This window comes from Ambystoma mexicanum, chromosome 4q (assembly GCF_040938575.1).
Source record: "Ambystoma mexicanum isolate Mex_15411 chromosome 4q, UKY_AmexF1_1, whole genome shotgun sequence".
NCBI classification, from domain to species: domain Eukaryota; kingdom Metazoa; phylum Chordata; class Amphibia; order Caudata; family Ambystomatidae; genus Ambystoma; species Ambystoma mexicanum.
Genome location: NC_090928.1, coordinates 1,128,312,239 through 1,128,327,563, shown reverse-complemented (window position 1 = coordinate 1,128,327,563; position 15,325 = coordinate 1,128,312,239). Strand labels below are relative to the sequence as shown.

At 43.5% G+C, this 15,325-nt stretch overlaps 1 protein-coding gene across 1 annotated transcript in view; it reads left to right on the top strand.

Annotated features, from left to right (window-relative positions):
* The window catches only part of DNAH14 (dynein axonemal heavy chain 14), a 2,000,441-nt gene that overhangs the window by 658,928 nt on the left and 1,326,188 nt on the right, over positions 1 to 15,325 (top strand). The window contains exon 30 of the mRNA XM_069608705.1: positions 8,219 to 8,272. Within this exon, the coding sequence (XP_069464806.1) occupies positions 8,219 to 8,272 (54 nt within the window). The remainder of the gene's footprint in view (positions 1 to 8,218; positions 8,273 to 15,325) is intronic.

Here is a 15,325-nt window from a genome sequence, read left to right as displayed (position 1 = left end):
ACAGGTTCAATTTGAGTATTGAGTAAGTGTTCCAGTGGCATTACCTCACTGAGTGGTGTGCTGGGCCCACTAACACGCTCAGTTGCCTCCTCAAAAGGCTGTAGGACACAGAACAAGGTATCAGACAGCAGCTGCCCCTATCTTGATGAAATAAATCCACCCTCTAATGCTTGGCGTTGACGTCCATTAAATAGTGATGGCATTGCATTGTTTACTTACCTCGTAATATATATGCAAAGTGTTACTCTATCAGGTGGCAACAGGGGTCTTCAGGTTCTGCTGTGGAAATTTGTGGCGCACCTGCAATTGGCAAAACACTTTTCCTACACTGTAGGCCCAGTTCCAAATGTTAGATGATGACCTGAATCAGAGTAAACATTTTGTTCACAGGCTGGCATTTTCTAATGCATTGCATCATCACTACATGAAGAACTTCCAAAACAAAGGACAACATGCATGATCTTGCCAGTTGGTAGGGCTGCAGATATTAGCCTCATTGTCAGCAGCAACAAAGCCCAGCTGTGGGTATTGGGGGCTTAGCACAACCATCTCTTCCACATGTTCCTAGAGGCCAGCTCGTCTGGGCCCCTACTATCAAATCTTTTCATGAACATATGACTCTGGTGCCAAACTACATGAACCTGCTGCACCATTGATTACTTCAGGATCCCTCTTAGCTGGCAAGGGAAGGAAAGGTCACTCGCCTGCAGTGCAGTGACAGCTCTGCTGTAAATCCACGGTGAAGTGGACTTTGTCGCTCAAACTCCACTGGTGCCTAACCAGCTGAGAAAGGATTCTTATTGAGCTCAATTGGTACAGCCTTTGATGAAAGGTAACTGACTGGGAATTTCCCTGCAATGATCTAATATTCCCTTAAGTCACGGGAAACTATAAAGAATACGACAAGAGGCCAAAATACATCACTACCCCAGATAAGTGGTCAGCAAGCACAATCTTTCAAGCCTCCTGTGATATTTCTGTCCACACTCGAATGCCTCCATCACTCTGACCTGACATAAAGGGGGTCAATGCTAATCCTGCATGCACTGTGCACCTCCAGGAAAGCGGGGTGTAGGCTTAGTATCCCAAATAATTGACAGCAACCATATCTTTGGGATTTCAGCACAGGCTGGGGTGGTATGGGAGGACTGCTGTTGAGGTCTTGTGAGTTCATCCCAGTCTTGTGTTCGATTCTGCATCACAGGGTGTTGCAAAAAATGTTGTACCCAGGTTAGTCCCAGCCTTCCACAACACACAATTCTCTTGCAAAGAGTGCAGTTAATGAGATCTCTCGTTATCCTGTATGCCGAAATTCCACTCTTTGGGTGTTCGTGGTAGGCTTAGATTTATCATATGGTCATCACACAGTGAAGGTTGTGGGGCTGGAGGTAGCGTGGGTGTCACACACTGATGTGTTTCACTTTCAGATCTACCAGGCTATGTCTGAAAAAAATAGTTCAAAAGTGAAGGAGTGGACCTATCCCTCCCTCCCAACTGTGTGGCAGTGCCATCCTCCTCCTCCTCAGTATCAGAATCAGCAGTTTCCTGAATCATGTGTTGTAGCCTGGACCTGATATGCCATCTTTATCGAGCTCGTTATCAGTGGTGTCATTATTATTTACAGATGTATCAGTGGATGTGGGTGGTGGTGGAGACCAGGAACCTCCTATATCCTGCTCCCTTACACTGTATTTTAGATGAGGAATTACCATGTTTTCCTCTCCTGGTTACTCGGTAGATGCAATGTACACCTCTCCCCCTACTGTTTCAGTGATAGTGGACCGAGCCCTCTGCAGTTGCCACATCTGAGCATAAACTACTTAATTGTGCATAACAGAGTGATGTGTGGTTGAAGGTGCTGAATGTGAAATGAATGCCTTCAGTTTACCACACACAGCTCTGGCATCCCCAGTTCACACAACAGCTGCTGTATTGGTTCTAATAAAACACCATAGCGCACGCCCTCCACTTTACCTCCCAAGTCACACCTATGTGATTTTCTCCCCCAGCGGACACAAAAGATGGCATACTCGGTTAAAACCACTGAATGGTAATCACCTGTCTCCAATAAACCCTTGGTTGTTCTCCTCCTTAAAAGTCACTGACAAGAAATCATATGTGTGTGCTTGTAACGCAAGATGGTCCCTGGGGATTCTCTTCTGCATGTTAGGCACATAAAGATGACCCACATGTTGCATACATGGCCCACCTGTTAAAGAAGCTTTAGTTCATCTCCTGCCAACAACCAAATCTGATATTCTCTTCCTTAGTACGCTCTCCTCCCTTGTCACTGAATTGTAATATCATGCCGTGAGCTAACAATTATTTGTTTTTCTACCTTGAATTCTGTCTCAACCTCCACCTCCCGTCCCCGGAGTGGTCACAAAAAGATGGCACGCTAAGTTACAGGTACTGAGTCGTATTCTCCTGTCGGCCTTCAACAAACTCTGGGATTTCCAACAAACATTCAACCTACCCTATGCCAATGTTCTACCACTCCCTCAACTAAATAATGTTTGACTGTTCTACCCTATGGTAGCTCAAATGAAAAGTAATTCCTTATTTAACTAAATTAGACTAGCCACCAGCAACCTGTGACCGCTGCCTACAGCACTGATCACCAACTCCACCAGTGCATGCCTCGAATAACCTGCAGGACCATATTCTTCCAAACCAACCTGCCTAAACCTCAAAGGCAGTATGAGAACGTTTGACCAGACCAGACTAGACATCTGGCTGGTTTTCGAAGCCTTTGAGTTTTGTGCCTCGTGTTGAGACGCTGAGAATGAGTTTTGTCCAGTCCTTCTCCGACCACATTGATGTATTGCCAAGTTCACCTCATAAGAGCGGGACAGTCAGTGCTTATCCCTGACATGAGCCTGCGGAGGGGACGGAGTGCCCAATCTCTGAGAAAATAAATGATTATACTGAAGACTAGTTAAGAGAGAGATCAGAGACAAAGCAGCTCACCAGCTTAGTGATTCTGGCTATCCTAAAGGACCTACTGCAAGTAGGTAACAACAAAATAGAGGAAGAATGGAAAGATAGAAAAGAGAGCGGAGTCACGCGGCCCCTCCTATGTATGCCTAAGGCTAGTTTGTCATTGATTGACTGAAACAATCCAAATGCAGTTGAGCCTGTCCTTACATTCTGACTGTATAAATGCTAGTTTGATTTGTCCTCCCACAGAGGTCGGCATGCACAGAGTTCCCCCATCCTGTGCACATGGTAGATGTCCCACAGAGATTAATAGCATCCTTCAGGCTGGATTCCAGTGCTCCTTATGTCTAATGTAATTCTATTGGTCACGCACTGAGGCCTAAGTCAATATATATTTTGAGGAACAGTCAGTGTATTGTGTGTTAACCAAAGCCCAGGGGGGGGGGGGTGTGTGTGTGTGTGTGTAAAATAGTTCATCTGGAGTCGCCCCGGTGCATATCACCCATGATGTCATTTTTGAACTCATTGTTTATCCCTGGTGTGAAATCATGTATGTTTTGATGGGCTGAGTGTTAGGGAAGATTGTATGTAGTAAACCTGTGGGAGACTATACCAGCCTTGTCCTCTTGGCAATAGGTAACCCACCCTTTGGTATAGGCTGTACTACACAAGTAGGTATAGTGACTGAGCAGCCAGGCTTATTACAAGAGGGTTCAATGTGCGCTGCAGGGGTGCAACATAGAGTTTCACAGTGACAAGTATTCATATAACACTTATACTCAAGGTTTCTTGATTAATTAATTATTTATTCATTTAACAGTCAGTTTTAAAATAAGCCTTCTTTTGAATGGAGCAATTGGCAACAATAAACTTCAAAATACACTTCTTCAGTTCAATCAAGTAAGTAGATAACCGTTTGGGATGGCACACAGAGTTTCCTTTGCCGGAGGTGACTTCAATAGTTAGGACACTGTGGACATTAATATATCACTTTTCACACTTAAATGGTAATACTGAATTTGTGGCAAAAAGGAAAAGGTTAGGGAAGGAAACAATGGTTAACACATTTCTCAAACAGGTAAGCACTTTTGAACCCCCCCCCATGCAATGTAAATGAACCCTTTCCCAGTTATACCAGTGAGGTATGTATGCCTTTTTGGAGGTATAGTTAAACACAAAGTCAGAGGTTAAGAAGGGTCTTCAGGGAGGCAGAGCAGCCAATGTCACTTGAGTAAAGTCTAGGGGAGCTGAGGCACTTCTTGAAGGTAGGTAAAAGTCTTGCACAATGTTAGAGAGTTTCGTTGTAAAAAGAAATCACTGTTGGGCCACAAGCTGGGAGGCTTGTGAAAGGCAAAGCTGAAAGCAACTCTGCAAAGCGCAGCCAATGCACGTCTCAACTGAGAGCAAGAAAGCTAGACACACAAGAGGTAAGTACCCCTAAGATCACAGTACGTTGGGTCTTAAGAAATGGTTCCAGCTGGCTTCTGTTCGTGTTGTAGTCCTGCAGATCCAGTTGTGGGGACACGAGGGAGGACGTCTGGGGACTCCTGCGCTACGATTTGAAGGTTGGAGGCAGCATTGGGCGCAATTCAGATCAGCAGCACTTCACGGTTTCAGCTACTTGCAAATAGGACAACCACGGTTCTTGGACACCTTGTGGACTTACCTTGCTTCTGGGATCCAGCACTCTGTTGAGGTGGCTCAGGCTTGGTCAGCCCTGCTTCAAGGGTGTCGGGAGGATCTTCCTGGAGCTCGGGTCAGACTTAAAAATGATGCACTCGATTCTGGTGTTCCTTTCCCCTGGCGCTCGGTTCCTTCAGCAGAAATGGAAGTACAGCCAGCAGAGAGAGTGGTTTCAATCGAGCTCGGCTTGGGGTCAATTGATCCCACCAACCCACGGGGAGAAGTCATCCTTTCCGGTCTTCTCTAGTTGATGTCGAAAATAGGAGGGTCAGCACTGCAGCAGGGCTTCACCGGGCAAACCAACGGTCCAGGAGGTGCAGCAAGCTTCTCTTCCAGTTTCTTTCTTTGGTTCCTTCGTCCAGTGGTCGACTCTGCCTTGCTTGCAAAAGACCTTGCCTTTTATGCAAGATGTTCCCATTCATTCGCTGCCTAGCTGTCACTCCCACAGCAGGGTGGCTGTCCTCCATTGACATTCAGCTGGCCAATCACCTTTGGGTGCATTCCTGTAACCAAGGAGACTAAGCACAGGGTGTTTCGGGAACCTCCTCGCTTCCTGCCCTGCCAGACACGCTGGAGCAGAGGCGGGCTTTAACCAGTGAACCCTGCCAAAGACAAAACGAACAAAGGGACCAAACCTGGTTTGGGTGGCACACAGAGTAAATCTCAAGAAGGACCTTTCCAACAGAAAATGGTGAAAAAAATAAGACTGGGCCATTTTAACAAAATGGGCACCCATGGGTGCTATACTGCAACTGCGAACACAGCCCACGGTAAAAACACACAATGGTAGGAAAAAGTAAACCACTGCCACCAGCCATTAACTGTAGAAAGGGTAACATAGAAATGTTACACAAGATGTTAGATGAAGACGGGTTCAGCACACATCTAATAGCGTTTTAAGTTGGCTATAGAGTGCTTTATAAAAATTGTTGCTAGTTCCCAGAAACACATTTCTCTGTGTCGACAGAGCCAAGGACAAGTTATAAGAATTAGGGACATATGAAACAGCCAAATGTCCACCACACACCCTTACTAACCTCACAATATTGTTAGAATATGGGAATTGTGGTAGCTTTGATTCATTGCAATCAGTGACTTTCACAGAATGTTGTTTTATGTGATATCTTGTGTAAACAAAATGCATTTTTGTCTTTTTTACATGCAAATTGTTCTGAGTTTTTTTTATACTCATTGATTAAAAAAAAATGTTCATCTCTATTGTTCCTGTCTTGATCTATTGATTGACATGATTGGTAGCACCGTTTGCAACTAGACACACCTAGTGCGTGTGTAGGTGGGTAGCTGTTCAGTGGCATATCTTTTTCTACAACTAAATCAGCCGTAGCAAGGAGAGTCAATTGTGAAGGGTCATGGGAGTCGTAGTCCAAAATATCTGGAAAGCCACAGTTTGCAGACCCCTGTTCTAGAGTCTCTTGCACAGTTTTTTTCCAAAAACTGGCCATCTGCTCTAGTTTAAAAACAATCCTTGTTCTATCTTAATACTAGTTGCAAATTATAAGGCTCCTTTTGAGGCAAATGGAATCCAGCAAACGGGTAGAAATTTAAAGTAAATTACAGTGTATTTTTCATATGCAATCCGTGTCAACTGTTTGCCAACTGATTCACTTGCAAGAACCAGAGATGTCGAGAAATATAGCTGTGAATGTCACCTGGAATTTTAGGAGTGTTTACTTGCATGGACTGATCCATTAGTGAGTTGATATCTGAAACCTGCGATGATTCACCAGTTCTCATAACTTCTCCCCAGAGTGGAGCCCTTTCCTATGATGCTAGGGAGGTGGGGCTGCTCCCCAAGAGTCCACTTAGGCATGGTTACATTCGGGAGGACCTCATAGTGAGGGACTTCCCTCCTTGGGATAAGAACATCCAACTGGGGAAAAGCCTCTGAAAGCCCTATCACACAACCCCCCTAGCCTCATGTTCACCCTTTTCTCCCATCATTGATAGTGGAACCATGTGTTATTGTAAAGCCATGACTGTGCAAAGTGTAAAGTATACTGGGACAGGGAAGGGCAAGGGAAACCTATGGAATAGCAGTATGCAAATACAATCAAGTACTGGAATGAGGTGGCCCACAGGAAGCATGAAGAATACTAAAGAGGCAGAGCCAACAATATAAAGCAGAAAGCAAGAAAGGACGAGGAGAGACTCCTCACAGAAGCTTGCAGTATGCAATCCAAACCTGGGAAGTACAAACTGGGAAGACCGAAGGTGAAGCAGAAGCATCTCGCCAGAACGCAGGGCGCTGTCGCATCGTCCTGGGAGCTGGGATGTAGCCGACTGCAGAGTGGTGGACCGTCTGGGCTGGAACAATGCTGAGACCACCAGCCTGCCGCGGAGCCATGCAGGAAGAAGGAAGAGAGGCACCGGGACCCCGCGAAGAACCAGAGCCATGTCTCAAGCATACTGCAGGTAACAGAAATGGGGGGAAGACTGGATGGGCGCTGGGAAGTGGCCTGAGTAGAAAAGTTTGCAGCGGGATTCATCTCCCTTGGCACAGTGTCCCAACAAATAACACTAATAAAATAGGGTGCATCGGGAATCATCTCCTTCGTTGCAGTGGTCTACCTAAAACCACTGTTCCAACAGAGTGCATCAGGGGGTCATCTCCCTCATCGCAGTGGTCCATCTGATACCACTAATAAGACAGAGTGTAATGGGAGCCCTCTCATTGGTGGTACTGGTACATCAAGTACAGCAGGAAACCCAGAGTGCTTCGGGAGACATCTCCCTCATCAAGGTAGTACTTTTGGAGAACACAGTAAGGAGACATGTAGAAGAAATACAGAGCATCCTGGGATTAGTATGCCTCCCAGAATGTCAAGTGTAAGCAAATCAAGGCTGTGAGCTTCAGTACTTCCTGGAGGGGAAGTAAGGAGACTAATTCAAGTTGACTACTCAAGTGCTTAAAGAAACTGTGTGAAGCTTTTACAGGAGAACCAGGAGAAGGGAGCCATTCCCCTGGTCCATTGTATTTGAACATTGGAGTAATTACTTATTCATTGCTATAAAACTGAAGTGTTAAGCAGGAGGAGGAGGGAGTCATTATCCCGGAGAAGGAAACGCGAACATTTCTTTTGACGGGCATTGTGACGGACCACTACGTTTTCTTAGGTTGAGGCAGGGCACGCACCTTAGATATAGGGGAAGATAGGTTTCTTTGTTTCTATAATAAAAGATTATAGCCCATATCATGACCCCTCCTTGTCAGTTTCCTTCTTCTACACCCTCACAAAGCCCAAGTGGGTGGTTATTGCCACAAACCTCTGTTACTAGACAAGACCATTACGGAGCATACCTCAGTGTTTTTGCATTACAATACAGTTACATGATGCACTTGCATCGGATTTGCTCGTTTTCAACTGAATCTGCTAAACAGATGCAATCAAAGGGTAAAATGGGATATTAAGAGTAAAGGGGGCCTATGGAGTATGGGGGCCTTGCCCCATCATTTTAAAAACTTGATGATGAAGTGATTCAATTGAACCGCCACTAGTGCGTCGCTGCAAAGCGACCATTAATGTTTTTATAATATTCACAGAAGTTTGACATTTTGCTTTCTTCCTGTCTGCAGGCCCTTGGAAAACATTGTGTTGTTTTTAACTGCTCTGAGGGCTTGGACTATAAGGTAAGACCCACTGGGCTACATTTAGCATCTTTTTGTAGACTGCGTAACAAAACTGCATCTGAACACATGTTTTAGTTTCCTAAAGCGATGCCTTGCAATGTGTGAAAGTGTGTTACTAATGCGTGAGTCAGGTGAACCATGAATGTAAGCTGGTCAAGGATACTCTTACTGAAATGGACAAAGTCAGGCTGACGCAAATTAACAAGGCCCTGGAAAAGTACAGGGCAGACAAACCACCCATGCACATTTAACAACATCAAGCAGGCCCACACTGAGCAAAGCAGGCGAGATGGGCCCTCTAGTGCTGACCCTACGCAAAGGGGCTGGGGCTCTGTGGGCCTTACTTCCCTGATTTCAGTGTCCCTCAGATGCTCCTCATACAGCCATTGGGCAAAGGACTGTACTCTATGAAGCCACATTCTACATTAAGGCACAGAAATGTAACAGGACTGATAATAGATTGAATATGTGCCTGCTAGGGCATGGCATGGGTGACTATGTACCAGGTCAATGCCCCACCCCCTGCATCAAAGGTCTTCCTCCCCTCTTCATCTGTCCAGAAATGAGTCCTAGACAAACATGTTTTACTGGTGATATGTGATATCACCAAAGCAAATTTCAGAGTGGTACATTTCACTGCAACCAAAATACCCCAAAAATACCAAAATATTACCAAATGTTCTTTTTTTTTATTTGGAGGGGGCCCCCCCACCCCGGGGCCCCCCCACCCCTCTGTTTTTCTATCCTTATAACCCCACACCATCCCGACCATCTTAACCCCTTACCCCACTACCTTATATATATTTATTTAATATTTTCTGTATTTTTCAGTATTATGGTTGCAGTGAAATGTACCACTCTGAAATTTGCTTTGGTAAATTGACTGGGTACCGTTTTACAAGTATCTTATCAGATCTTAAAATAATACTGCCGAAGACTTTATATGGTTCACTGGGATTGCCTAACAGAGACGTACAATTGCAGAGAGCAAAAAGTATTGCAAGACAAAATATCGAAATGCCTTTTACAGTGCACACTGTAAAAATACCTAATTTCAGGGGGGGGGGGGTGTCGACCACTGTGCCCCCCTTACCTCTTCTAGTCTCCCTCCCCATGATCTCAATTCTAATGTAAGTCTGTTTCTTTTTACACCTAAAACCCACCCCTAGCAATACATTTTCTATCCTTTATTTTGATATTATTTCTGCTGTTAGGTATTGTTTACCTGCTTTATTATTTCCTGCAATATTATTACTAGATACCCTTTAGATAATATTTCAGTAATTAGTAGGGTGGCCTAGAATTTGTTTCGAACATTCTCTGTATTGTTCCCAAAATCCCACTAGTGTCTCACACATTCTTATAATCTGGTTACAGGAATCTTATAAGACATGTTTCTGTGGGGCAGGTATAGTGGAGTGGGAAACAGCATTGATATAACAGAGAGGCCTTCATTGTGGACACCATGTGCATTCTCAGCCTTGATGTGGGCATGTGGAACTATTGACATAGACAATCACGAAGAAAACCAAAATTGGGTTAACTCATGTTTAGGTCTGGCTTGCCCAAGGCATAACCTATTACTATGTAATATGTCTTGGTCATTGGCACAGGGAAATTCTTGCCACAGTTGAAAACCAGCAACATTACCATTTGCATAAGCCAATGGTGGTGTGTGGGATTGCAGTCCTGTCATCATTGCAGCCAGAATATAGTTGTGCGCTTCCCCGGCATCTCGAGTGATGGATGCACATATCCTCCATGCTGTGTCACTCCCCCAATCCTGGTTTATGCTGTGCACTGAAGTCCCTGGTCTTGCAGGGTGCCCACCTTGTCTAACTTCCCTGCTGGTAAATGGGACTGTACTGTGCACAACAGCCACTGTAATACGTGATCAATGGCACTTTGCTGTCCATAAAGCATTCATTAGGTCTGCAGGCTGGTGCAACCACTCTTCTGGACCGGGTGGGTCATCAAATAACTTACTGTGGAAAAGTGGGAAATGGCATGGCACTGAATTCTGGGTGAGCAGCAGGGCAGCTGAAATGGTCTGCACAGTGCCATACCCCGCTGCAAGGCCCCTCATCAACTATTCAGAGACTTGGCATTTTGAAAAACATGAGGGATGTTGATCTGCTAGTACTCGATAACCACATTTTCCACTCAGAAAATATTCAGTGTCATGGCATTCCCAGCTGTACACCACGCAACCCCACTTACTTGGCCACTCATCAAGTATCCAGTAATTACAGTGTTGTGGGGAGCAATCTATCTTCCCCCGACAATGACTTCAACTCAGCAACTGTATTATTACTCGTCAGTTCTCCAAATTCTTGGAGAACAATGACTGCCTTCACCCTTAACAGTCCTGTTTCCGTCCAACTATGGGGCGGAATCCGTTATGATTTCTCTACTGGATAACATAGCTCTCCTTCGGGACCGCAAAGAGTATGGAGTTCTTATTCTCCTTGATCTCTCCGCGGCTTTCGATACAGTGGATCATCATATTCTATTAACCAGAACGGAGCTAGCTGGAGTGGTTGGTCCTCCGTTGGCCTGGTTCAGTTAATTTTTTCAGACTAGATCTCAGACTATCTCTTTTCAGGACTGTCTCTCATTGACTTTGAGACTGACGTGTGGGGTTCCCCAGGGCTCGGCCCTTTCACTGCTTCTCTTTAATCTGTATTAAGCATGATCTCTTTGCTGGGCTTTCCGACCTACGAGTCTCTTCTCTGTCACCGCTAATGTACTGCTTTTTGTTTTCGTTTGTCAGAGCCCTAATGCCTATGGGTCCAAGGTTGCACTTTATAAATGTTAAAAGTAAAGTAAAAGTATGTCCAGCTCCTGGCCAATATGATTGTTGAGTGTGGGGTTCTTTTTTCACTTATGCTGGTGATACTCAGTTAGTGTTTAGGCTAAACTCCCCTCAAACTGATCCTCCTAGTAAATTCCGGGACTGTCTGCATAAGATCAGTAAAAGGATGGCAGAGAACTGGCTTAAATTAAATGGCATAATATATAAGAAGGAAACCATTCTGAAAACAATTACTCCCTAGGGTAGTAAAAGAAAACTCTACCTTCAATAAGGCATAATAGAGACAAAATACAATAGCACAAGGTAGAGGGGAAGTAATCAGCAGCAACCAGATATTCTCACAAAATACAAATGTTATTCATAATTATTAAAAAACATCATAAAAAACATACAGATGTTAAAATCTAGTAAAAATAAAGTGCAAGTGCCACCAAGCTAAATGCTTACAATCAAATTGTAACAATTCATCGCTAGTCATTCAAATAGACTAGGTACAAAAACTCCTATTGACACATTAATGTAGTATATACATAGAAAAAATGTGTCAATAACGACCCAAATGCATAGACCAGTAGATCTAATCCCTGGTAATATGCCTCGACATGTTTCAGTTCCTGTGATTTCTTGAGAACTTTCTTCAGGAGGAAAAGTTGTGATCCGTCACTTTCATTTAAGCATTCACTGCTGCACTTCATAAATCTAAAGTGCTTAACCCAAGAAAAGGTGCTGCTGAAAAACATTTAAAAACACTCTGTAAATCTAAAAATTGCATACAGAAAATTACAGAATAAATCTGTATAAGCAAGGTACTCAGAGAAACAAATGCATTTTATACCTAGCTTTTAGGATCGAAGTAGTATAGGGTAAAACTGGACAATGTTCCGTCTGCAAGCACAAAGTGCACCCAATGCAGATTGAAATTCTGTGAAAATACGAATATATCGTATCAGAAAACTACTATTTAGAACCTACATCAGCTGACTGTCATTTATGAGTCTGTGTTCACATCTATATTACACATCTAATGCTACATTTCTAGATTAAAAGGTAGAACCCACACCGATCTCGCCTGGGGCGGGGTTGAAGTATTCCAAAAAAAATGTTATACTAGGAAAAACAAAACAAAAGGAAAACAAGACCCTAGGAACCAGGATGACTCTAGTTGCAAAAGGAGCAAAACAACAAAGAGGGAAGGAGACTTAGAATGTCTCTTACCTCCAAGTAAGACAGGTGGCGCCAGAAAAGAGTAGATCTAGTCTTGACAGGCAATGAGGTCAGGGCGTGATCCTTTACAATCCTCTCCGTACAATTTGGAGAGAATCAGAGTAGGGGATAGAATCTACTGAGGGAGAAACAGTGAAAAAGAGGTGGTTACAAACAAATGAACCAACCCTATATTCAAAAACAAAATAATGACACTCTCAACCCCTAGGAACTGTCAAGTTGCAACAAGGGGCTAGTGCACAACCTTGAAGCAACTAGAGACCCGGAGTAGACCGAATTGAAAGGTCTATGAGACAAACCGCTGCCTCTGTAGTGAAGTTTAGCGCATATTCATGCTTGTATTCATGCTTACCTGCGCTCGCATAGGTTAAGTGTGTGTCGAGCGCGTCCCGCGGTCTGCAAGGAAGATTCAGTCTTCAGAGATCAAATAGAAACCCGCCCTCAATCCCGTGACGAAAAAGGCGCGTGTGTTTTAAATGATAGTACCCGGCAGCGCACGGGAGAAAAAAAGCCCAAAACAGGAACTCCATCCGCCATATTGGAGTAGTTCCTCTTCGGAAAAGACAAGTCCTTTATTAATGTCTATGAACGGACTCGATCTATTAATACAAAACTCAGACCCCTTTCCATATTAGAGTAGTCCCCACGAGAGATCAGCGAGTCCTTTGTTAATGTCCATGAACAGACGAGGTCTGTTAGTCAAAAACTCCGGGCCCCTAGTGGTGAGAGAGCAAATTACACCATAAAAGGTAAACAAATAGACAGCCCGAAGTTGGCAGGATACATACACTATCTACGCTTATTTGATTTTATGCCACTCAATTGCATCATTAAGCCAGTAGAGATCGCTACAGGTCTGGAAAATAAGCTGTTGTTCTTTTTGTTGAAGTTTAGAATTTTGAATTGATAAGGTGTCAGCTCTAACCACCAGCAGTACTGTCCACGTGAAGCTATCAAAATTATGGGCTTTTTCAACAAAGTGTTTTACCATGGGTGCCTGTAAAGTTTTATCCTTAATGCAGCTTTTATGTTCATTAATTCGAACTCTGAACCTTATCAATTCAAAATTCTAAACTTCTACAAAAAGAACAGCTTATTTTCCAGACCCGTAGCGATCTCTACGGGCTTAATGATGCAATTGAGTGGCATAAAATCAAATAAGCGTAGATAGTGTATGTATCCTGCCAACTTCGGGCTGTCTATTTGTTTACCTTTTATGGTGTAATTTGCTCTCTCACCACTAGGGCCCGGAGTTTTTGAGTAACAGACCTCGTCTGTTCATGGACATTAACAAAGGACTCGCTGATCTCTCGTGGGGACTACTCTAATATGTAAAGGGGTCTGAGTTTTGTAGTAATAGATCGAGTACGTTCATAGACATTAATAAAGGACTTGTCTTTTCCGAAGAGGAACTGCTCCAATATGGCGGATGGAGTTCCTGTTTTGGGCTTTTTTCTCCCGTGCACTGCCGGGTACTATCATTTAAAACACACGCGCATTTTTTGTCGAGGGATTGAGAGCGGGTTTCTATTTGATCTCTGAAGACTGAATCTTCCTTGCAGACAGCGGGATGCGCTCGACACGCACTTAACCTACGCCAGCGCAGGTAAGCATGAATACAAGCATGAATATGCACTAAACTTCACTACAGAGGCAGCGTTTTGTCTCATAGACCTTTCAATTTGGTCTACTCCGGGTCTCTAGTTGCTTCAAGGGTGTGCACTAGCCCCTTGTTGCAACTTGACATTTCCTAGTGGTTGAGTGTGTCATTATTTTGTTTTTGAATACAGAGTGTCATTTGTTTGTAACCTCCTCTTTTTCACTGTTTCCCCCTCAGTGGATTCTATCCCCTACTCTGATTCTCTCCAAATTGTACGGAGAGGATTGTAAAGGATCACGCCCTGACCTCATTGCCTGTCAAGACTAGATCTACTCTTTTCTGGCGCCACCTGTCTTACTTGGAGGTAAGAGACATTCTAAGTCTCCTTCCCTCATTGTTGTTTTGCTCCTTTTGCAACTAGAGTCATCCTGGTTCCTAGGGTCTTGTTTTCCTTTTGTTTTGTTTTTCCTAGTATACATTTTTTTTTGGAATACTTCAACCCCGCCCCAGGCGAGATCGGTGTGGGTTCTACCTTTTAATCTAGAATGTAGCATTATATGTGTAATATAGATGTGAACACGGACTCATAAATGACAGTCAGCTGATGTAGGTTCTAAAAAGTAGTTTTCTGATACGATATATTCGTATTTTCACAGAATTTCAATCTGCATTGGGTGCACTTTGTGCTTGAAGACGGAACATTGTCCAGTTTTACCCTATACTACTTCGACCCTAAAAGCTAGGTATAAGATGCCTTTGTTTCTCTGAGTACCTTGCTTATACAGATTTATTCTGTCATTTTCTGTATTCAATTTGTAGATTTGCAGTGTTTTTAAATGTTTTTCAGCAGCACCTTTTCTTGGGTTAAGCACTTTAGATTTATGAAGTGCAGCAGTGAATGCTTAAATGAAAGTGACGGATCACAACTTTTCCTCCTGAAGAAAGTTCTCAAGAAATCACAGGAACTGAAACATGTCGAGGCATATTACCAGGGGTTAGATCTACTGGTCTATGTATTTGGGTCGTTATTGACTAATTTTTTCTCCTGTATATACTACATTAATTTGTCAATAAGAGTTTTCATACCTAGTCTATTTGAATGACTAGAGATGAATTGTTACAATTTGATTGTAAGCATTTATTTTGGTGTCACTTGCACTTTATTTTTACTAGATTTTAACATCTGTATGTTTTTTATGATGTTTCTTAATACTTATGAATAAAATGTGTATTTTGTGAGAATATCTGGTTGCTGCTGATTACTTCCCCTCTACCTTGTGCTATTGTATTAAATTAAATGGCAGCAAAACTTGCTGTTTGGTCCACATGGTGCACCTGCGCTTCTGCCTGTCCATCTGTCAAACGTCTAGGGGTGAAGCTCGTCCCTGATGGTTTGCGTGAAGCACAGCTCTCG